Source organism: Doryrhamphus excisus, linkage group LG6 (assembly GCF_037039965.1).
Source record: "Doryrhamphus excisus strain RoL-2023G ecotype Guam linkage group LG6, RoL_Dexc_Guam_v1.1, whole genome shotgun sequence".
NCBI lineage: Eukaryota > Metazoa > Chordata > Actinopteri > Syngnathiformes > Syngnathidae > Doryrhamphus > Doryrhamphus excisus.
Genome location: NC_136362.1, coordinates 21190440 through 21216116, shown reverse-complemented (window position 1 = coordinate 21216116; position 25677 = coordinate 21190440). Strand labels below are relative to the sequence as shown.

Genomic DNA, 25677 nt, shown 5'->3' with positions numbered 1-25677 from the left:
ACATTGCTCTGCCAGTCTTTACACCACAGACACTCCACAGTAGCCACGTTTTTACATCACCACTTTTTCTCTTTGCCAATGACCTTTTGGGAAACAATGGTATCCATAGAAAGGAATATTCCAATCTCTTGTCTACATGCGCCGTGAAAATCAACCAGAATAGTCAATAGGGCATGCCCAGTAAAACGTAAACATCAACATCACGTGATACCGGCTTCCCCAAGTTTTTCTTTCACTTGTTGGAATAACTCCGTATTGCCAGTTTTTCGTCTGTCCAGTCTTGAAATTTAGTTTGAATCAAAAACAAACTTTGCTTAGTCCAGTGCCGATTGCTGGCCTCCATTTTTAAAAGTGAAGAACGTCTGGATCTGCGTGTTACGTCATATCTGAGCATGCGCTGAAAGAACGCACCCGGGATCAATTTAAACAGGAAAAGATCAAATTCAATCTTGCTAATATTTTATAATTCAACTCAGGACATGTTTTATATAGATATATATTTTCTTTTTTAATAAAACTGGAATTGTGAATGGAGTATAGAAGGATTTAGATTCTGTTCCACAGATAGCGGTAATGCATACGAAAGCTGCTTGCCAACCGCCAATAAACAACAGAAGAAGAAAAACACCAGGAAGAAGAAGGCACCCTGACAACTTTCCGTTTGAGCGGGTACAAGATACCTCAATCGGATTGGTTAAAGGAATATTCCATCCCTGTTCAATTCTTTCCGTTTGAGCAAATAAACCAAAGTGAATTGGAATATTTGGGTCCATGTATACTATTGACATAATGGCTATTGACATCATATTTGCAAATGATGATTAATAAATGTTAATTATAAAAAGTGATATTGGATAATTCCTCACGGCACACCTGACGGTTTCTCAAGGTACACTAGTGTGCCGCGGCACAGTGGTTGAAAATCACTGGATTAGAGAGAGTTGCCAAATAATAACATATCTAACGTATCAAACTTCCATTTCCACTAATGCCAACCAGTCCCGTTCCAAAACGAGATTAAAATGCAGCTTTGTCTTTTTGTGAATCCATCAGACAGAACCGTATTCACGAGTTGACTGCTCCCTTGGCAACTATTTGACATCCCAGCAGGACCTTGATGACCACAGAGATTATCACCCTTGAGCGCTACACAGCCGCCGCTACCACCTCACAGTCTATAGCTCTTATGCTTTGTTAATCCCCCAAACATAAACCAAAAACAACATAAATGCATGAACGCCACCTTGTGTCACATTCTGTTGCTATGGTAAAGGGACTCTATGTTATTTGAAAACAAGACTGGAATGAATTCAAGCAGAGGGAGTTTCTTTTTTTCCAATCAATAGCATAGAGAGAAGCCATGCCAAACTATAGCACAGAATGGATCAATAGCACAACAAACTCAGTAAAGATTGACTTGAGAGTTGCCTGGAAACGTTCTGCTTGAGATTTAGGATAAGGATGACAGGAGCCAACTGGAGCACATGAGAGATAAAGTTATTACTTCTTGGCATTCTGGCATACGTGAATCAAAAGAAACTTAATAACTTCAACAGTAATGTTATTGAATACGGGCTTATAAAAAGTAGAAAGAAAAACCTTGACCATTTTCCCTTTGTTTTCATTGATTTTTTTCACCTGATTTTACGTCATCTGCCAAAAAGCGCTTTGCTTTTGCAGCATGCCAGAAAGTAAACAAAGCCATGTTAGCTGTGTGGATGTACTTCCGCAGCCGCTTGCAATGTCTGCAAAATGACCATTTTAAAGCTTGCTTGCTTGCTACTAGCATGGCTGCATTCAATACCTCAAATTGAATACATTGTCTGAGAATCAAACACTAAATGAAGTGTGAGGCATTTAGCCAGGCCAGTAACAAAAATGATGCAATGCCAAAATAACAAACTCTCGACTTTCTGACAGACTTTCAGAAAGACAAATATCCAAAAGAGAGCCAAAAGGAAACGACAATTTTCAGCTTTTCTGCGTGGATGCTCTGATTGATGGAGAACCGATTAATATTGGCAGATTTCTGTAAAAAAAACTTGTGATCAGCATATGCCGATAAATTCCGTTCAAAAATCGATCGGCGGACTACGCAACCGCTACGTGTGCTGTGTCACGAGAATCAAAAGTAGTTTGTAACACCTCATGGATTCAGTTTGACAGCTTGACGCAGGCTAATCGATGCCAGCGAATCCCTGAACAAATATATTGCTGTTCGACCTATGGAATCCTTGTGTCCACGTCTATAGCTGTCAGTGGTCATGACAGTGAGCGTGGTATTGCCAACTGTGATCAAAGCAATACCTTTCACCCTCATCTCTTTTGTGCATGGCGGAGGTCATAAAATATTGGAACTAGGGATGTCCGACAATGCCTTGTTGATCCTGCCCACAGTGCAAAAAATGTGTAAAGGGGACCTATTATGCTTTTTCCACTTTTCTGACCTATAAATGTAGTTAGAATGTTGTATTCTCGTGTTATGCCAAAGTTTCAGATAATGAGGTTTGTGCATTTGGACATTGAGCCCTGAAAGAAGTTTGGGATGGCTCAAAACGCTCGGTTTCAAAAGGCGTGGTAAAACTGCTCCTTTATGATGTCACAGAGGGGCAGACTTCCTTATATGGGAATGGCTGTAAGCCAACGAAGCTCTCTCCCCTCCCCCAAGCTCTGCTCCTCTGTTTACTTGGCAGCAATGGCTCGTACAGGAGTTCCTGATTCCCCACCAGCAAAAGAAATGCTTTTTAATCTCTCAACGGCATTTTACACTGGACTGTTTTTTGTGAACATGGGCCAGTATGCAGCTGGGCGTGATGGTTCAGTTACTTATTCCTCCCACTTCTGTCATTGTTTGCATGCTATCCTCATTAAAATATGAAAACCTATAAATGTTTGGGTGGTTTTAGTTCAAGCAGACACTGTCTTTTCATCTGTGTGATTTTGACAAAGATCAGATCACATTTGATGGTGATTTTATGCAGAAATGTGAGAAATTCCAAAAGGTTCAGATACTTTTTCATACCACTGTAAGATATAGCAGCTATGGGCAAGATGTCGAGCCTGGACAGGTCGCCAGTCAATCACAAAGCACATTATAAGGTTTAGTCTTCATATTGTTTTGTTGCTACCAGTACTGTATGTATTATATTAAAATGGAACAAGATATTCCGTGTCTCAGCCTCTCTAGCTTACAGTCATTTGCTCTCTTGACTTTCAATTAGAGATTAAAAAGTTCCTAAAAACACAACAAATCCTCCGCAGAGAAGAAGGACGCAGACATTCCCTTTGGGAATGTGTTATTGTGAGGCCTAATAACACATTGTGCTCAACAGAGACTCAATGCTATGATAATTAGCAGTATGCAGCTGGACTAGCCAACCTTCCAACATTACTTGCTAAATGCTAAAGCTACTTTTCTAGCTACTGCTTTTCTTGAGAAACGTCATACTGCCTAGTCTCTACTTCTGGATCGGATTTGGGATCCAACACATACGGCTGTGTGTTAAAAGCAGACATTTTAAAAAGATACATCGACGTTTATTATCAACTCCTATACCGTTCGCCGGCTAGCACGAGTGTGACCAACCACAGCAGAGTAGGCGTGCCTGGCGGCGTAAATGAAAACAGACCGTTTTTGCGAGACCCACGAAATGCAAAGAAATACATCTGAATAGGTGCTGATTCTGGAAGGACTATACAGCTTTGTGTGCTGGTTCTTGTGTGTAGCTGCTCTATAGGAATACACGACTCACAGCTAGTTTTTGACTGCTCACTAAACATGACAAGATGTGTTCATTACATGACATTGGTCATTGGTCTAATGCAGGGGTCTCAAACAGGGGTTTTCCAAAACAAAAAAAAAACACATTTATTAAAAACAGAAAAATATAAATTTTTCAGTGCTTTGGTTCCGATTTTCTACAATAAAAGCTCTGATAAAACATTCCACTGTTCTCAAATATCTTACTTTTTATTTTTCTACACAAAATAAGATGACAAATAAACAAATCAAGAATAAAGAAAATCAATCAATCAGTAATAAATAAATATAATAATAATAATAAAACGGCAAATAATGAAAACTTAAGAAACCACATATAGTTGGTGGGTAGACAAATTATTTTTTTCAGATTAAAATGAACAAAGCATTATTAGAGCCCTGTAGACATGACAAAACACGACTATAGTCACATTTATACTCTTTTTATTTACAACATATTGCGCAACTGCAGGGTCTTGAGACACATGCTAACTCGCAAACTAGAGAGCTAGTGACCTAAACGGTAGCCTTCAAGTTATTTCCTTTAAACTTAAATAGCCAAAAACGTACCACTTCCACACGGATAGGGAGGATAACTATTAACAGTTATTTAACCTTTAACATGAACATTAATCGAACGTAATAATTTTTTCTGGGTACATGATACCATACAGCATCCATATCAAACTTGCACGGGCCGCACTAACATTAAACTTTCATATCAAGGCGGGGGCCTCAAACTAGTGTCCTGCGGGCCACATTTCGCCCGCATGTTTGAGATCCCTGGTCTAATGGAAGGAAGCCGATATCGAGCATCTCTGGGCTGTATCAGTCTGTCTGTCAGCTAATGAACGTTTATCGTTTTGTACTTTACACTTCATAACCATAAGAGCCCGGGAACAAAAATATCTGCCACTATATCATTTCTTGCAAATTATAGTGACAAAAAAACCTACTAAAATCACTTTCAGTCAAATCATAAATGTCATTAATGTTTGAAAACCATGAATTATTATACCCTGTATTTAACTTATCAACCATTTGCTTTTCTCTATGTAGATGAAACCACACTGAATGAAAATATGAGATGTTAAACATGTGACATTCCGATGGGAAAATGACTAAAACTGACAATATGAAATGAGTAGATACCAGTTTTTTTTTTCACAGAGAGAACTATTTCCATGTGTGTCAATGTCTGCTGCAGCCATCTTCCATAGAGTCACACTAATTGAATAACCTTATCTTGTCTCAACCACCCCTTTCTTTTGGGCAAAAGCCGGTTGGAAAAAAAATAAAAAAGCAGCATATTTGCCACACACACAGAGACGTTTTGTACTTTACTGTACCGGAAGTAATCTTTGGAGAAGCAATACAGTGTACTGCAGTGTACTGCAGTGTACTGTATACAACAGTCAACTGACCCCTAAGCTTTCTTACAGCCCACATGATAAAAGTTCTGAAAATTGGACTAATGGCCCCAAGCTACAGGATTTCTTTTGTTATGGAGAGCTGCAGTTACGGCCCCCGGGGCCCTTTAGTGTAAATGGCTTCCTATGGAAAAGAAAAGAAAGGAAGCAGAGACTCTCGATGAAAAAGCAGGCACAGATGGGTGGCTGAGTTGTTTGTGAAAGGGTTAAAGAGAAAATGCCAGTGACAAAGGGGGAAGTGTGCAGAGCGCTGGCCCATTAATGGGTTAACAGTCGGAGGGAGGCTGATAATGGAGGCTGGAGCAGCTGTATGGGAACTGCAGCACGCAGGGAGACAAACACCATAGAAACCAGTCAACCACAGGGAGACAGACAGAGAGGAACATTCACATTGTCCATAATCGGAATATTTTTAGATTGGAATTGAGCCGTAATCATGTTGAGTCACAATTTGAATATAGAAATATTTTTTTACTTTTAGATTGGAATTGAGCCGTAATCATGTTGAGTCACAATTTGAATATAGAAATATTTTTTTTACTTCTGGTCATAGAAGAGTACTGTGCAAAATCCATCTCTCCGTTTTCTATATTGCGTATCCTCATGATGGTCGTGGGGTTGTGCTGGAGTCTATCCCAGCTGACTTTGGGTGATCAATTACGCCCCAAATTCTTATGGCGATGCAATCATGAGTGGAATATTCTATAAGCGTCCAATTAAAAAAAAAAACATTAGAGAGGAAGAAGATTTAGATAGCAGTCATCAAAAACAACACACAGAAGCAATTATTTATTTTTTATTATATCTACTATATTGAGCATTATGAGAATAATGGTGACTATAGGGGTGTTAGTTCATGTCTAGAGGGCTCTAATAAAGTTAAACAATGTATTTAGGAGGTCGTGAACAGGTTTTCTATGCTTGAAAAATATTGTTTCTATAAGAGGAATCTTACTTTGCGAAAATTCACATATCACTGTGGGGTTTGGAATCAATTAACCGTGATAAACGAGGGACTACCTGAGTTTGCATAGTGGAGACTAAATCAACAGTGCACAGTGGTGACTATAGGGGTGTTAGTTCATGTCTGGAGGGCTCTAATAAAGTTAAACAACGTATTTAGAAGGTCGTGAACAGGTTTTCTATGCTTTAAAAATATGCTTGAAAAATATTGTTTATATAAGAGGAATCCTACTTTGCGGAAATTCACATATCACTGTGGGGTTTGGAACTAATTAACCGCGATAAACGAGGGATTACCTGAGTTTGCATAGCGGAGACTAAATCAACAGTGCACAGTGGTGACTATAGGGGTGTTAGTGCATGTCTAGAGGGCTCTGATAAAGTTAAACAACTTTGCCCCAATTCCTTTATGTTGATGTATTTCAGCGACAAATAATATTTTCTCAACATGTGTTTTGCAAATGAAGGGGAAGTGCACTTTTTGGGGGCAATTTTCCATTCATTCACAATCCTTATGTGAAACATATTTCTTTCCCTTTTCCTTGCAATCTAACGCAAGAAAAAATGTTAATATGAGCTAGCTAGCAACAAGCGTCATGGGAAATACCTATTTTGACGCAAAAAAAATAAAAAAAACAGTGTTCCATTTACATAACTGACTTGTGTATTAACCAAGCTACAGCAATATTATTATTGTAGCAGCTAACATGAAAAACTATTTTTATCCCAGTGACTAACACGACGCTTTGCTAATTGCTAGTCTCAGCATCATTCACAGATGGACGAGTGGCTACCTAGTTCTCAATTTTGCTACAAAGACTCAACAAGCTGCTCGGTTGCTGTTTTTTACCTGAGAACTGGAGTACACGTCTTGTGCTGGAAGATACAGCCATCCCATGGGGAGCGGACATCTTAGGTGTTGTCGCTGCTGTTGTTGTTTACAGAACTAGCATAAGTATGTGTATCAGTACGCCTCGAAAATATGTTTTGGTAGTGTTTGAAATCATCAAAATACGGCAAGATACTGCAACTATTACATGTTATCATCAGTGTACGTGTTAATGAATGATCACAGCATGGATATCAAACCATGCAATGTTGTAAGAGTTTTTTTTAGAGGGCTTCATAGTCGAAATAGGTGTATCCCAATGACATCATTGTAAGCTAGCTCATATTAACTCGTTTTCTTATGTTATAATGCACAGAAAATGGAAAGGATTGTGAACAATGAGCAAAATTCCCAAAAAGGTGTAGTTCCCCTTTAAGCTTGGATACAATGTCCAAACAGTAATATGCTGTGCCCTGATGCTGTGCCCCCCTCCCTCATGTGTTTGAATGTGTTTTGCTGTTGAAAAAAACAAGCAATGTACTAAAAAAACGCTAACGCTGTACTAACACAAGGACATGCTAATCATTGATTCATTCATTTTCCACCGCTTTTTCCTCACGAGGGTCGCGAGGGTGCTGGAGCCTATCCCAGCTGTCTTTGCGCGAGAGGCGGGGTACACCCTGGACTGGTGGCCAGCCAATCACAGGGCACATATAGACAAACAACCATTCACACTCACATTCATACCAATTATCCTTTTTGGAATGTGGGAAGAAACCGGAGTACCTGGAGAACATGCACGGGGAGAACATGCAAACTCCACACAGAGATGGCAGAGGGTGGAATTGAACCCTGGTCGCCTCGCTGTGAGGTCTGCGCGCTAACCACTCGACCGCCGTGCCGCCCCTGATCATTGATCATTCACATAATTAAATTACGCCAAAACTATCCTCCCACTAAAAGCAGCTACGGTACATCGGAATAATCTACATGAAACAAATCTTTCGCTTCCGTGCTCCTCTATGCACTTCTGATTTATCCACATTTTATCCAGATTTTCTTAAATTCATGAATCAATAAGCCTCATCTTCCTTTTATAAAGCTTGTATGTTGGAAAGGAGCCACTATGGCTGGCAACAGACAACTGTTGCGCACTGTTTTGCATATTTAAACATATATATATATATATATATATATATATATATATATATATATATATATATATATGATACACAAGCCTCTGAACGGTGACATTCAAAGGTTTTTGTTGGTATAAACATAACAAATACAATCCTTGCTGTTTTCTTTAAAGGCAAAACGGGTGTGACAAGATGCGGATCAGCTTTGAATATTTAACAGTGGCCAGAGGAGGATGTGATTGGGTTTTACTGGGGAACAGTTGTGTGTCATGTGCTCTAAATTAAGTCGTGCAGCAGCTCAAGGGATGTGCAGTCAAACTCTGACCTGGGGGTGTAAAGACCTGATGATGAAAGAGAGCGTTTCCAATAAGTGTACACTGGCAGAAAAGGGAGGATGTGATGAATATACTGTAAAACGCACACACACACACAAACACACACACAAACGCACACACACACAGCACGCACGCCCCACCTCACAAAGCAAACACAGTTCCACAATAGCAGGGTCGGCTTTCCAAATGTGCATCTTCCAGAGCTAGCAACATGTTAGTCGATGGTGTGATGAATATATGACGAAATCACACATTTCTCATGGCTGCTTTGTGCACTCCCACCGAATGCTGCGCCTGGCAAACATTCACAAATAACCAGTAGACAATATTGAAATGACTCAATGAGCTTGCACAGCAGCAATTTCAGAAAACACACACACACACCTGCACCGTCTTGCACACACACACACACACACACACACACACACGCAAAGCAATCAATGTACAGCTGAATCTCACCATGTCCCTGCATCACATGCAGTGACAAATATCTGCTTCCAGCTGCATAACTCACACTCACATACTGTTTTTGTGTTGTGATCATGCCCTAATGCAGGAACAACCTCGGATCAATAAGCTAATTAGCCATAAAGCATATGCACTGCGGTGATACATTATATGCCTGGCATTCCTTGGCCAGCATCTCTCAGGAATTACCATATAAATGAATTGCGGTCATTTATTAAGCAAAGAGGCCGTGCCACCGAGTAAAAATATACTGTATGCGCGTTGTAAAAGTGGCAGCGATACAAGAAACATGTGCCATGCTGTGTGACTCTCCCCGTGTAGCAGGCGGTGAGTAAGCAGAGAGGCTCATGGCGACTGAGGAAACCCCGAACACGCTTTTCTTTCCACTCTTTGTATTCAACTGGACTGCAAGTAATTCAATACACCTCTCCTTGTGCCGGCTCACTCAAATGAAACGCAAAGCGAATGAACTCCATTTGAACACTGGCCGTCGTAGCAGTCTTTTTTGTGTAGGGTGTGCGCGTGACTGACATCTACATGTGTGCAAAGCATGTGTCTGCGTTAAAAGCAGGCGAGAAATGACTCGTAAACCCAAAACATAATCTTGTTCTTGCACAAACGCTTGACCAAACTCAATACCCCCGAGAGAGGCGACTACACAACACCAGGCTGATCTCTCCATAGCAACACACATGGTAACACGTCTATTTCAGAGCAGGAGCCCAGCATAGCACTTAAGGACAAAAAATACATTTAAAAAACAGCAGTCAATTCTTAAAACAGCTTCATGTTCGTACTTACTGTGTTTGTGTGTGCGGTGCCAGCTGAAGCCCAAACTGAGGGGGCACACAACGCGGCTCCCTCTTTTCATACAATTGTTATCAGTTATCTCCAGCGGTCCTCCGTCACATACAGAGGATGTGAACTAGGATCTGCCCCTTGCCTGGCATTTAATTGTTTAGGGCCGTGTGTTTACTTTCAAGGTGTTGGCCGTCCTTGCAGCCACAAATGCAAAAGTCAGTGGAAACACACGCAGCTAATGAGCGTCAAACAAAGGGAGGCCCTGTAACAACACATAGAGAGGCGATAGAGAAAGTTGCAATCTACATGATGTTTCTCCAGGCATCTGTCTTCGAGGCAACAATGGCATCCGTTGACGTCAATTGCTCTCGGCCTTAACAATATACATCAGCTCAGCTTTATTTCAAAGCCAATGTAAAGACACATCCGTTTCCATCTTCAGTCAGAGCCCAAAGTTGTATATCTGAGCTCAGCTTGCATCTAAAAATGGTGTCATTGTATAAATGACAATAAAAAATAACTTCTCTCTTCTACCTGGCATTTGAGAAGTGACATGCTCCATGACAACTCAACTCACGGCGACAACAGATGCAAATAACTTTGGCCTTGTCGAGAGAGCCATCTGCCGAGGCTTTGAAGCTAAAATTACCATTCAAAATATCCTTGTCTTTGTCTAGTTCTGATAAGTATTTGTTCCCGCTTGGGGCTCCGCATCCACCGCTGTGTTTCCTAAAACTACAGTGTGGGTTGAGGGTCAAAAAGGATGTAAATTATGTGTCAAAAAATAGTGCAAATTTTCTCTGAATGCCTTACTAAAGCGTTAACTTTGACAGCATTGTGAGTGGTGCCTGCATGCATGCTAATTACAAGCTCACTAATGTCTGGAGTTGCTAAGAGCTTTTTTCTGCCTTTTCGGGTCTACCCGAGTTTTTTAAACACGGGTAGTCCCACAAGAAATGTGTAATGACTACATTTCCACTACCGAGACCTACATTACCACTTTTTGAGTTCATACACGATAAGTCAGTGGTCTCCAACCAGTAGCTCTTGAGCTACCAGTATCTCCTAAACACTTTTTGACAGTTACTATGGTACCCATTATGTCATTGTATGGTCATATCACCTTGTACCAGTGCATTATTAAAAAAAATAAATAAAAATAAAAAAAACTTAAACTGTATTATGGAAAGCAGGAAGTGAACAAATTTGACAGTTACTGATTGTAAAAGTACCATATGGAGGGGTAGGATTGAATAAGCTTTGCTTCTTCCTACTCCTTTTGGACATGTGGAACTGGGAACTGATTATGGGATGCACTCAACTTTTCAAGTAGCTCTCCAAAGGGTTTATTAATTTTCCAAAAAATGTTCAGTCTCTATTTCCAGATCAGATTGGGGATCCAACACAGAAAACGCCCTTTATTATCAACTCCTACACCAACAAAATTAGAAAGTGGGGTTCGGCAGCTGTCCGGAAGTCCTCAAGCGCGATTGCGAGTGTGCCCAATCACAGCGGAATGGGCGTGCCTGGAGGCGAGCAGTGGGTGGAATAAATTAAAACAGATTGTTTTGGCAGGAGAAATCCAAGCAAACAACTGGAACAGGTGCAGATTCTGGAAGGTCGAGAAAGCTCTCTGCTCTATAGGGGTCCACAACTCAATACAAAGGGTCAAAAATGAGCATAATAGGTACCTTTTAACTTCTGAATGATTAGTCCTGATTGAAAACACCATATATTATTCATATGCAGAAAGTCGGTGTCAATTAGCTCGTGATCTAAATTAGTGTTCTTCGACCTACTCAGCGCTGTGGTAACTGTACATGAAATCCACATTCTTATCGTAAAAGCTTCCATACGCTTCCACGCTGAGCACAACCGCCGTAAATCTTCCCGACAGCATTAAGACGTTTGCAAGTGACACAGTTATACGGCGTGCTGACCTGGCCCACATCATACAGGTGATTGTAAGCATGTTACCCGACTGCAGCTTGGCAGCAGTGTTGCTCTGATAGCTTTCCGGCCTTCTGTGAACCGTTCATTCTCACACAACCTCAGGTTGCTTTTGACACACCTACAGACACGCGACAACAACAACCAAACACACGTTTGGCAATACGGTTGTGCAGTTTCATGACTTAGTAGAGAGAACTCCATAGGATAAAATAGTCAGTTACTGGCTGGAAGTGTGTCGTTATCAGTTTGTACTGATGGCAGACCATTGGTGCATCATGACAGACCTCATTCATATTTTGTAATATGTCAAAACTAAACATTCCATGGTTCAAAAATGTCTTCATAGATCATTAAGAATTCGGTAAATTGGAACTGTTTCAACTCCTTTACAGTCTAAGGAACAACAACCCAACATCAGTGATGTTTATTTTTGCTTTTTAAAAGAAACATGGAAACAGGAGTTGAGAACATTCAGAGACAGATTCTCCTATTTCATAATGGAATCCCATAAAATGTACCAGGCTGATGATTCATTCTTTCATTTTGTAGCACGCATCCTGTTTAGAGACAGTGGGGTAGCTGGAGCCTATGCCAGCTGACTTTTGACTGAGCAACAATCACTGAACTGATCATTCATTTTCTTGTGAATCCTATGGCAATGGGGATTTTGCACCTTTAACAGTAATTCATATTGATCTTCATTGTTTATGTTTTCCTTCAACATTTAACAGTTTAATGTGAATAATATAAACTTGGCTACACTTTTGGAATACTGTTATTGTGAGCTGCTACATTTTGACATCTCGGACAATGTTGTGAAAGAATACAGTCTTTACTTGAATATGCATAAAATAAACAATAGTGAAAACAGTTGCACATTTCAAACTATACTGGTTGGAAACTGAAGGGACAGGTAAACAAAACTGTGGGGAGACCAGCCATGTTGTTTGGTCAAGAGACAGTGCCACTGAGGAAAAGATAGGAAGCAGAACTGGAGGTACCAGAGATGAGGATGCTGAGGTTCTCATTGGGAGTGACCAGGATGGATAGGATCAGGAACGAGTACATCAGAGGGACATTACATGTTAGAGGCCTTGGAGATAAAGTCAGAGAGGCCAGACTGAGATGGTTGGGTCCAGAGAAGATGTTCAGTTGAGAGAGTTTAGGTTTTTTTTTTTGCTTTTTAAAAGACTGACATGGAAACAGGAGTTGAGAACATTTAGAGACAGATTCTCCTATTTCATAATGGAATCCCATAAAATGTATCAGGGTGATGATTCATTCTTTCATTTTGTAGCACGCATCCTGTTTAGAGACAGTGGGGTAGCTGGAGCCTATGCCAGCTGACTTTTGGCGAGGATTGGTTGCCAGTCAATGACTGAGCAACAATCACTCAACTGATCATTCATTTTCTTGTGAATCCTATGGCAATGGGGATTTTGCACCTATAATAGTCATTCATATTGATCTTCATTGTTTATGTTTTCCTTCAACATTTAACAGTTTAATGTGAATAATATAAAAAAAATATCAAAAATGTTAAAAACGTACGTATGTTGTTCACGATAGACATCCGAAAAAACCTTGTGTATGTTGAATTTTGCTAAATAAGACTTGTGCACGATCAAAAATAAGCCTTGCTCGATGCGAACAAATCCACCAGTGTTGGTGGACTTCAGTGTCCCTGCAGGGGATATCTCCATAGCAGTAAGTGGCAGGCATTAGAGTACTTACACAGCCTATCACAATGGACGCAGTAATGCATCTTTCAAAGCACAATGTTATTGAGGCAGGACACAATATCGCGCTACCCCCCGCCGGTTCAGTGGGATAGCTATTAAGTTTCAGGGTGTGCTGTGGAATACTGTAATCGTATACACTTTATCAGGCTTGTTCTGTCACAAGTGTTTTGTTTACGGGATTTCAAACAGTGGCTGCTGGGGCAGGTAGGGGGCTTGCCTCATTAAGATCACGTCCGTAAGATGTAACGGTGATCCTTGAAATATCTTCAGATGGATAATTCCATTTTGTCGGAATACTTGGGTGATTGTCGTCAGTGGAAAAGGTCGACTACTTTGGCAGAACTCGTAATGGGACGTTTCCACATTACGCAATAGTTGTGCAATCACTGTGTATATGACACATTCCCTGAACCTGCAGAGATTTTACAAGGCTCATCTATTCTTTATACTATATATTTTGAAGTTCCATGGTAGTAATTGATGCATTATTGAGGTACTATTGTGCTTTTTACATGTTTTTTTTATGATGTGGCATTGCTTTTTGAGTGCACCTCAAATTTAAATTTCGACTCCCCTGTCAGGTTTTTAGTCAGCAGGTTCAGAGAACGTGTCATATGCATGAGTGCGGTGTTTGGGTTACAAGTTGAATTTCTGAATATTTGGCAAAGGGGAGAATGAATCGTGTTCTTGTCAGTGATATGCCAGAATTCACTTGGCTACACTTTTGGAATACTGTTATTGTGAGCTGCTACATTTTGACATCTCGGACAATGTTGTGAAAGAATACAGTCTTTACTTGAATATGCATAAAATAAACAATAGTGAAAACAATTGCACATTTCAAACTATACTGGTTGGAAACTGAAGGGAAAGGTATACAAAACTGTGGGGTTTGGTCTAGAACAGTGGTCTCAAACACGTGGCCCGCGGGCCAAATGTGGCCCGCAGGACACTAGTTTGAGGCCCCCGCCTTGATATGAAAGTTTAATGTTAGTGCGGCCCGCGCAAGTTTGATATGGATGCTGTATGGTATCATGTACCCAGAAAATATTATTACCTTTGATTAATGTTCATGTTAAAGGTTAAATAACTGTTAATAGTTATCCTCCCTATCCGTGTGGAAGTGGTAAGTTTTTGGCTATTTAAGTTTAAAAGAAATAATTGGAAGGCTACCGTTTAGGTCGCTAGCTCTCTAGTTTGCGAGTTAGCATGTGTCTCAAGACCCTTTTTTTTTTTAAACCTGATGCGGCCCAGCCTTGCCCAGACCCTAGCTCCAGTGGACCCCAGGTAAATTGAGTTTGAGACCCCTGGTCTAAAGACAGTGCCACTGAGGAAAAGACAGGAAGCAGAACTGGAGGTAGCAGAGATAAGGATGCTGAGGTTCTCGTTGGGAGTGACCAGGATGGATAGGATCAGGAATGAGTACATCAGAGGGACATTATATGTTAGAGGCCTTGGAGATGAAGTCAGAGAGGCCAGACTGAGATGGTTGGGTCCAGAGAAGATGTCCAGAGGAGAGATAGTGAAGATATTGGTAGAAGGGTGCTGCGTTGAGAGAGTTTAGGTTTATGGATGTAGTGAAGGAGGACATGAGGGTAGTTGGTGTGAGAGAGACAGATGCAGAAGACAGGGTTGGATGGAGGAGATTGATTTGCTGTAGCGACCCCTGAAGGAAAAGCCCAAAGAAAAAGAAGAAGAAGAAAGTATACTGGTTCAAGATTAGCGATGGATATTTCTCCCATTCTTGGTCACATGACAGTGAGTCACAGACTGGAGTGAAATGGAGTGCAAACCCCACTCAAAGCCAACGTTAAACGTCCCTCGTTTATTGTAGTTAAATGGACTGCGATAAGCGAATTTCCTTATTTACAAGCGGAATATTCTTTTTTGTAGTTATAGCATTGGAAAATTAATTGAAGACCTTGTACAGCCGTGTACAGCCTACAACACTATTAGAGCCCTCTAGACATGAACTAACACCCCTATAGTCACCTTTACACTCATATTACCCAATATAGTAGACATAGTAGTAGAGAATAAAGGATAATATAGACTTACATGTTTCAATGAGTTTTCAGAATGTTTCATATTTGTATTTTAGTTCATTTAGTCAAATGAACGCTTGAAAATGCTTCACTTAGGCCCAAAATACATCAAATAATAGGCATAGTCAACCACAAAACAATAATGACTTATTGATTATTATATTTGAAAACAATAGAATGGGGGCGGCATGGCGGTCGAGTAGTTAGCGCGCAGACCTCACAGCTAGGAGACTGGGGTTCAATTCCACCCTCTGCCATCTCTGTGTGGAGTTAGCATGTTCTCCCTGTGCATGTGTGGGTTTTCTCCGGGTTCTCCGGTTTCCTCCCACATTCCAAAAACATGCTAGGTTAATTGGCCACTCCAAATTGTCCATAGGTATGAATGTGAGTGTGAATGGTTGTTTGTCTATATGTGCCCTGTGATTGGCTGGCCACCAGTCCAGGGTGTACCCCGCCTCTTGCCCAAAGACAACTGGGATAGGCCTACCTCGTTTTCATGCAATCCTTAATAACTTTTTGTTGATATGAATTTGCATAATCCTACAAACAACAACAAATAGTATTGACAACACACTTCCTACTTCAGACGTCAAACTAAAACGACATGACGATAACAATTTAGTCATTCCAGAATTCTTGCTGATGCTCTAAAATCAAGCCAAGTTCAGAACAGTCGTGTCAAGGTGGTTCTGTGTTCCACCTTTTGTTCGCGGTGCCAGCTCAGGCCCTGAAAACAGCTGCAGCATCTTAAAAAGGAGTCGGATGCACTTATTTGGATGCTCCCTTCTGTTCTTGTCTCTACTCTCTTGTCATGTAAAAACTTAACCTCACCGGCACCTTGAACACCTGCTGAGGGGCGCCACTTTTAATGCTGTTGCTCCAAGGTAAAGATGAACCGCTAAAATGCTAATATGAACTAGAAATGCATGCTGGTAGACTACCACAATGTAGTAACTTTCATTTTGGAAATTTACCCATGTAGTTAAATACATAAGTGGATGAACCTGAAGGAATAAATCAATTATCTTTCTGAGGCTTTTCCTTTCAGGGGTTGCCACAGCAAATCAATCTCTTGTCCTCCTCAATGTCCTCCTTCACTACATCCATAAACCTCCTCTTTGCTCTTCCTCTACGCCTCCTACCTGGCAGCATCCTTCTACCAATATATTCCCTATCTCTCCTCTGGACATGTCCCAACCATCTCAGTCTGGCCGATAACTGACTTTATCTCCAAGGCCTCTATAACATGTAATGTCCCTCTGATGTACTCCTTCCTGATCCTATCCATCCTGGTCACTCCCAATGTCAGCCAGTTGATCCTATTTTGTGAAATGTAGTCTTGCTAGAATTTGTTCCAATGTAATCATGATAAATGCTGCCTTTGTCCACAACATCTGCAACATCGTCGTTAAAGATCCACTTTTTACATATTCAGTTGTCTCTCGTCACTTCACAGTTGATGGCTTCATGCTATCACTTACATTTTATTAGTCCAAAAATATGCACATTTAATCAAATTCCTTGCCTAAATTAAGCATTTTCATGTATAAAAGTGGGTAAACGAATGAAAATACAAATGTGGTGTAAGAGCTGTTATTTGTGTGTTCCTTTAAGGAGCCTGATGTCAGTTAGCACTGATTGTTTTAGCGAATAGCAGTGTGGAGAGTAGCGTCTTTGTTGGAGAGTGTAAATGAGTAAATGAGTTGCGGCCGACAGCAGCTCCCGTGTGATTGTTGATAGCACCAGTATGTTATTTATGTCTTATATTCTATTATCATGTCCACTATATTGGGTAATACGAGTGTAAAAGTGACTATTTGAGTGTTATTTAGTCCAATGATGTTAAAAGGCATATTTTTTTACAAACAATTAACCACAATAAATGTAACTGTGCACTTGTCTAACATAATAGATGCCATATATCACATACAATAATTTAAGGAGTGGGATGGGGGGGACACCAACTTTAGCAGCACCAGCAAGCTACTATGCTAACATTACAATCACATTTCAACAGCAACAGCAACATCCTGCAAGATTGACCCAACCAGTGTTCTTCATTCATTCATATATTCATTTTCTACCGCTTTTTCCTCACAAAGGTCACAGGGGTGCTGGAGCCTATCCCAGCTGTCTTCGGACTGGTGGGCAGCCAATCACAGGGCACATATAGACAAACAACCATTCGCACTCACATTCATACCTATGGACAATTTGGAGTGGCCAATTAACCTAGCATGTTTTTGGAATGTGGGAGGAAACCGGAGTACCCGGAGAAAACCCACGCATGCACGGGGAGAACATGCAAACTCCACACAGAGATGGCCGAGGGTGGAATTGAACCCTGGTCTCCTCACTAACCACTCTACCGCCGTGCCGCCCCCCAACCAGTGTTCTCATATACGAAATTTTGTAACGTTTAGTCAAGTCTGTTTCTTGTTTACACTCAAAATATAATGTTTAAAACTTCCTATATCTCAGCTTTTTCTTAATGGTTTGCAAAAAATATGGTCCAGCATAGCTACATAGTGTGCTAACAACAATAGTGAAAAGAGCTTGGCAATATACCTAGCCCACTTTCACTCAACCTGTGATTTAATGCCCTGCTAGGATTTATTTTATGACCCCTGTCTGACATAATTTACTCAGGATGTCTATATTCATGTTGTTATTTAGAATCTCTCAACCAAGCAACTCTGTGGCCCTCCTGACATATTCATTGCCGTGTGTTTGCAAATTGGACAAATAAAGCGTCTGAGGTTCAACATATCTTTTATGTCGCATGTGTAACGTATCCATCACGCTTAGCTTAAAAATGCATCATTGTACCTTGTTATGACATTTGACGTTGACGTTTTGGATCCATACTGTATCAGGACCTGCTTTGCTCTGAAAGACAATAATAGAAGGGCCAGAAAATACCTTGACTGTACCCTCTTTCTCACGGTGCAGCATGCTGCAGCTTCTAAGACAATTGCAATGTGCACATATGCTGCTCTGTGAAGTGAGTTGGAGGAATGTTGGCGGTCTTTGCTACAAGGCGAGGTGCAGGTCGGAGCACATTAAAGCTGACATTGAGTGTCCAGAGTCTAAACGTGAAAAAACGCTTCCCGTTTCTGAGGACAACAACAGGCCGCTTTGTTTGCGGAATCACCTGCCATGGGAGCCTCATTTGAATATTTCAGTGGGCTGTCTACCAAAACAACACCGCAACATGGAACAGGTGTGCGCGCGCGTGTCCGCGTGCACGCGCACGCCTATGTGACCAAATGAGACATCGCAGAGACTCAGTTTGACGAGATATATAAATCGCATGCACGACAGCGCGTCTTTTTTATGTGATGTAGCGTCTAGCAGACGCGCATAAAGCCGCCTGTGCTCCATGAAATAACATGACAGGCGTGGTCATTGAGTCAAAAAAAAAAAAAAGCGTGTGATCAGTTTGTGTGTCATCAACACGCTTGTATTCCATGACACATGAGTGTGCGGTCTACCTTATGGAGGTCGATGCGTATCCTCTCCTCTCCTTTATGCGGGCTCTCCGGCCACAGGTGATAGCTGGAGCCGTAGTTGGGGCTCTCTTTGCTGCGGCCGCTGCTGCTGCTGCTGCTGCTGTTGCCGCTGCCGCCAGTCGCGCTCGACTTTGCCGCGTACGCGTGCTGTGTTGCCGGGGGCGTTGCGCTGTGCGGCTGCGCCTGCAGGTCGCCTTGCGCGGGGGTTCTCGCACACTTATTGCGGTCTTGGTCACAGTGCTGCGGCCGCTGGGGGACGAGTCCCGGTGTGCACTGCTGCTGCTGCTGCTGCTGCTGCCGCTGCTGCTGTTGTTGCAGCAGTGGAGCCTGGTGAGTCCTACATAGCTCACCAGAGCCGCTGGCGCAGTAGTTGATAGGCAAGCTGCTCCCCACCAGTAGCTGCTGCTGAGCTCTTAATTGCGGGATCTGTTGCTGCTGCAGCTCCTGTGTCTGATGCTCGAACGCTCTTCCGCTGGCCTCGGCCGATCCACCAGCTGATAAAGTGCTCCTTTTCTGTGAGTTTGCACGGATCCCTTCAGGGGAGGAGTCCCTCTGTGGGAGTCTCGGATGCCAGTGTTGCTGCTGCTGCTTCTGCTGCAACTGCCTGTGGTCTCGTTGCCCTCCTGCTCCTCCTCCTCCCCTGCAGCGTTCCACGATGCTCGCCTGTTGGTAATTATTGGCACTCCTTCCCAGACGTTCCCCTCTTTTAGATTCCCGGGAAAACACAAGAGAGGAGGAGGCTGGTGGCGGCGGCGGCGGTATGGGTGGGGGGAAAGGTGGGGAGGGCTGCGGTGGGAGAGTATCGACACGATGGTGCTGGTTTTGTGAATGGTTCGCCTCCTGCGTGGAAAAGCTGCAGTGGCAGCTCGGAAAAACAGGCTGAGAGCCGGCCGGGGCCCAGGGATCCTGCTGCGAGTGTGCCGGCTGCCCGGCGCTGGCTTCGCTGCCGCCGCCTCTGTTCGTGGGTCTGCGGGCGGTGTCGCAGGAGCCCACCGGAGGTGGCGTGTCCCCGCCGTGCAGCGCTCTCCGCGAGGGCTGGCTCAGACAGGGGAGCTCCTGGAGGCTCTGGCGGTGAGCGTCGGTGGTCGAAGTGCGGTCTCGGTGGTGGTGAGAAGAGGGCGGGGGCGGCAGGCTGAAAACAGGCGCGTCTGGCTCTCCGCTCTGCTTACTACTCGCTCGCTTTTGGGGGATCTGGTGCTGATGGACAGCTCCCGCGTACCGATGCCGCATCCCCTTGATCGCCGTGTCGCGCTGTGCTTGCTCCTTTGCCGAGTACAGCTCCGACACCCGCTCATTGCGACCAGCCCGGCCAGAATAGGAGCGACTTGTATCATTGGTAGCTCTGACCGGGACCTGCCTTAAAACGTCACACTTCTGCCAAAACGCCGCCTTCGACTGAAGATGGGTCCATGCCTGCTATGCGCACAGGTTGCAGCGGATCAATCACTTATGGGCCGGGGGGATATTTGTAGCAATGAGGCTCTGAAGATGAAGGAAATGTGTTTGAATACACGCTCGATCGGATCCAATGGATCCACTTTGTCAATGTTGCTGGAACCACCCTGCGTCGTCAGAAATCACTTTTACTGCGACGTCACCACAGGCCCGTCAAACATAAACATGTGCCCACGCATTCGATATCAGCATCAGTGAAGCACGTTGGTTTGAAAACAAGAACGTCTACACCCACTTGTTGGTTGACATGAGATGGACTCCAGCACATGTGCCTTGCATCCTGTGTTTAATAATTGAAAAGAATAAGCCTGGTTTTGTGTTACCCTGTAGAAATATTTAAAGTGAGTGCTGCATGGCATGTAAAAGTGGACTGTCACAGTCCAAGGCGCTGAAGGAGTCAGGCCATCAACAGGTTCTAGCAGAACATACAGTTTCTGGCGGGATATACCACCAATAGTAGTACTTCTGATGTGTATATTATTTAGTAACTGGTACACGTTGTCTGTGTCACTGCAAGGCGGAGTTCAAATTATTCACAGGAAGTCAGTAAATAAACACAATTTGCTGTGGGGCCAAAGCTCAGATTTTCAATCCAACAAGCACGCTGAAGGGGTGTATCGGTTTTGGGTCTTTATTCATAGCTTGACTGTTTTTTTTTTTAAACACAGCGACTAAATAGAACAGCCTTTTGAACTAATTCCTGATTGATGCCAAATTCATTGGTTTTTGGTCCAAGTTATGTATTAGCCCCCCCTCCTCCAAAAAAATAGGCACAAAAATCCCATCTCATTCACCCTAAGTCCATACAAATCCATACAGTAAATACGTGATTGTAAAGTAAGTCCATAGCATGTACATAACACGCTGATTTGACATAGCAACATGACGTCAATGCAAGAAGGCAGCGCCCTGTGTGTGTGTGTGTGTGTGTGACTTCAGCAGGATTAGCCTCAGTAAACAGTAAACATCCAATAAAATGTATTGAAACCCATGGAGGTGATCACAGGAATTACAACAGACATTATGGATTATGTAGTCGCACCTTGGAGAAGCGCCTTCTCTGACAGCTAGCATACTACCGCTAGCCACATCAGAGGGGGACGTGGAAGTGTGTTGTAGCATTAGTTAGCATTAGTGCTCGACTGTGACTCTGATTCCATCTGTTCCATCAACCATCAGTCATCATTATCGTTCATTGGCGGTGAGTACCTATACATTGAAAATGCTTTCCGAGTGAACAAAGGCAGCGGGTTCTGGAACTGATTGGGATTTAGTAATTACAACTTTTATTGCAAATGTTGATCTGAAATTTAAGAATGTCAAGAAGACATTGACATTGTCAACATAAATGACAAGAGAGAGAAAGAGAGAGAGAGAAGAAGTCACATGCTGGTGGTCCCGGAATTTAACCACTGCAAAAAGTGGGGCTCTACTGTATACCTTGTTTGCTTATTATAAGCTTATTGCTGGAAATCACACAGAAACATTCATTCATTCATTCACTACCGCTTTTTCCTCACGAGGGTTGCGGGGAGTGCTGGAGCCTCTCCCAGCTGTCTTTGGGCGAGAGGCGGGGTAAAGCCAATCACAGGGCACATATAGACAAACAACCATTCACACTCACATTCATACCTATGGACAATTTGGAGTCGCCAATTAACCTAGCATGTTTTTTGAATGTGGGAGGAAACCGGAGTACCCGGAGAAAACCCACACATGCACGGGGAGAACATGCAAACTCCACACAGAGATGGCCGAGGGTGGAATTGAACCCTGGTCTCCTAGCTGTGAGGTCTGTGCGCTAACCACTAGACCGCCGCTGTAAAATTATTCTTGATAACACTTTTGGAGCATTCCAATCAACTATTAAATTAGTTGATTGGCTCCATTTGCAGTGCAAGACAGTATAACAATACAAAAAATAAAATATATGGGAATATACAAGGTACTGGACAATAAAATACTGTAACAACAATACAAAATATTAAATATATAATAATGTACAAGGTACCAGATTCACAGAATCATAACAGTATAAAAATATAAAGGAATAAAGTGTGTAAAAGTCAGGAGGAATGTGTACAAATCAGTACAATTTATCGGTACCGATAATTATCAAAAATGCGATATCGCTTGATATCGATGTGTGATTTGTATGCTGTGTACAACACCTATGCGTTCATTCCACCATAGGAGATTTGTCATGTACACATTTAGGTATCGGTTGATATCGGTATCGGAAATTGACAGTTGGACAATATCGGTTTTCGGCAAAATAGCCAATATCGGACATCCCTACTTTTTATATATTAATGCAATATCTTTACAAATAATGCTGAGTTGTGATTGGTTGGTTGAGTTTTGCAGTGGTATTAACTGAGAGTGACTTTGATGAATATGTTACTCACCTCATGTAGTAACTCCGACATAAAGCATGCAGGTGTGTGTGTATACAGCCTACATCAGGGGTCTCCAACTCAATTTACCTGGGGGCCACCGGAGCTAGGTTCTGGGTGAAGCCGGGCCGCATCAGGTTTTCAAAAAAACCCCAAAACGCATTTATTAAAAACTGGGAAAAAAAAAAAATCAATTAAAAAAAAACTATCTTCAATGCTTTTGCTTCTGCTATCCCCTACACTTTTTCAGTACTTTGGTTCCGGTTTTCCACACCAAAATATCTGATAAAACATTCCACTGCTCTCAAATATCTTAATTTTTATTTTTCTATACACAAAATAAGATTAAAATAGATAAATAAACAAATTAAGAATAAAGACAATAAATCAATCAATCAGTATTAAATAAGTAAAATAATAATAAAACAGCAAATGAGAAAAAACGTAAGAAACCACATACAGTTGGTAGAGAAATTATTTTTTTCAGATTCAAATGTACAGTATTAACAGTTATTTAACCTTTAACATGAACAAACGTAATAATTTGACCCAATTAGCAAGTTAGCATCGTACTCAGTTCCATCTGGGAGCAGCGTGGTAACTTTAACAACATGTTTGATGAGATGCTTTATCTTGACGTTTATTTTCCCTTTTATTCCAAATCATTTCCTGCATTTATTTGTACCCAGCATCATCCAAAGCTAATCCAAAGCAAAACAGGGTGGGGTAACAGAGTAGGGTAACAGTATGGGCGGGGCAAAATCATGTTAATTGTGTCCGGTGTGCACACAGCTTTAAGCTGTCATTTCAACATTAAACTTTGGTATCAAGGTGGGGGCCTCAAACTAGCGTCTCGCGGGCCGCATTTGGCCCGCAGGCCACAAGTTTGAGACCCCTGGCCTACATAATAAAGTATAACATATGCGTCTATCACGACTGTCCACATGGACATTTTATTGTGAAGCTGATGTATTTTCTTGCACTTTAGGACATTACTGTGTATATGCTTGCAGAAATGATTGTAATGACGCTGTCACATTGTATATCACATACCGGCCATCTCATACTAAGTAATTCCTAAAGCTGGCTCAGCCATACGGGGCTGTGAGGGCTCCAAAGACTGCAGCGGTGGCACACTGTGCTTTAGCGTTGGAAGAAAGCTGAGGTCCACTCTGTTTTATAGCTTCAGGGATCCGGAGCCCTAAGCCAGGGCTGCATTAGAAACCTGATCATTTTCATTAAGTAATTGGCTGCTGTGACCTGTGTGAGTTTCTTGGCAAGATGGAGTTTCATTTGTTAGTTTGGGCAGCAATGTTACTGTTTCCGCATGAATAATTAAATCTAACTTTACAACTCCTGGACACTCAAACAAACACTCTTTCACTGGCTGGCCGAAGCCCACATTTGGGCTGCCTTGCTTATTCCGCTTTTTCCTTGTGAGTACACACTCAAACTCTGCCTTTCAGTGAATGACAGTTTGCAAACTCGTATCATATGAGCTATGATCCGCAATATCGATATCGTCTTTTCCTGTTGCAGGCATAGCGATGGAGGATGAAAATAGTAGATGGGGGAGACCAACATGGTGACGTAGATAAGAGGCCCATAATTACAAAGACACCAACCTACCAGGATGAAGCAGCGACATATGCAAGTTAAGAAACCCTAAAAAAGAGAAGACTTGATAGCACAGCACAGATCCGAGGAGTTCAGTCAAAATGGAAGGAAAAAAACTCAGAAAGCAGAAATAATCCTTCTCCTCTTATCTTAGCACATCATTATTTCGATAAGGAACCTCCCTGTTATTCATTCATCCATTTATTCATTTTCACCGCTTTTACTCACGAGGGTCGCGGGGGTGCTGGAGCCTATCCCAGCTGTCTTTGGGTGAGAGGCGGGGACTGGTGGCCAGCCAATCACAGGGCACATATAGACAAACAACCATTCACACTCACATTCATACCTATGGACAATTTGGAGTGGCCAATTAACCTAGCATGTTTTTGTTATCCTTCATTATGTAGGCCAGGGGTCTCAAACTCGCGGCCCGTGCGCCAAATGCAGCCCATGAGACGCTAGTTTGAGGCCCCCACCTTGATACCAAAGTTTAATGTTGAAATGACAGCTTGAAGCTGTGTGCACACCAGACACAATTGACATAATTTTGCCCCGCCCATACTGTTACCCTACCCTGTTACCCCGCCCGGTTTTGCTTTGGATTAGCACTGAAGCTAAAGGCTTATGACGCTGGGTACAAATAAATGCAGGAAATGATTTGGAATGTGGGAGGAAACCGGAGTACCCGGAGAAAACCCACGCATGCACGGGGAGAACATGCAAACTCCACACAGAGATGCAATTGAACCCTGGTCTCCTAGCTGTGAGGTCTGCGTGCTAACCACTCGACCGCCGTGCAGCCCTAGCTGTAATGTGTCTTTTTGAGATTTTGGTACCAGAGTACTGGTGCAAGTACTGCACTTTCCACCAGAGATGGCCGAGGGTGGAATTGAACCCTGGTCTCCTAGCTGTGAGGTCTGCGCGCTAACCACTAGACCGCCGTGCCGCCCACACAAAAACAAAAAATATATATATATAAAAAACTTATGTTATACATATTAACACAAACCTAATAATAAAGTGTAATAATAATAATAATGTGTGTAAAATTCAGGAGGAATGTGTACAAATGTGGGAGGAAACCGGAGTACCCGGAGAAAACCCACGCATGCACGGGGAGAACATGCAAACTCCACACAGAGATGGCCGAGGGTGGAATTGAACCCTGGTCTCCTAGCTGTGAGGTCTGCGCACTAACCACTAGACCGCTGTGCCACCCACACAAAAAAATA

General features: G+C 42.4%; 1 protein-coding gene across 2 annotated transcripts in view; it reads right to left on the bottom strand.

Annotated features, from left to right (window-relative positions):
- kcnn1a (potassium intermediate/small conductance calcium-activated channel, subfamily N, member 1a) overlaps window positions 1–20278 on the bottom strand; it is a 75213-nt gene extending 54935 nt beyond the window's left edge. For both annotated transcript variants that reach the window (XM_058066528.2, XM_058066529.2), the window contains exon 1: window positions 18960–20278. In XM_058066528.2, coding sequence (XP_057922511.2) covers window positions 18960–20207 — 1248 coding nt within the window. In that variant the 5' untranslated portion in view covers window positions 20208–20278. The remainder of the gene's footprint in view (window positions 1–18959) is intronic.
- Between the last annotated feature and the right edge of the window lie 5399 nt (window positions 20279–25677).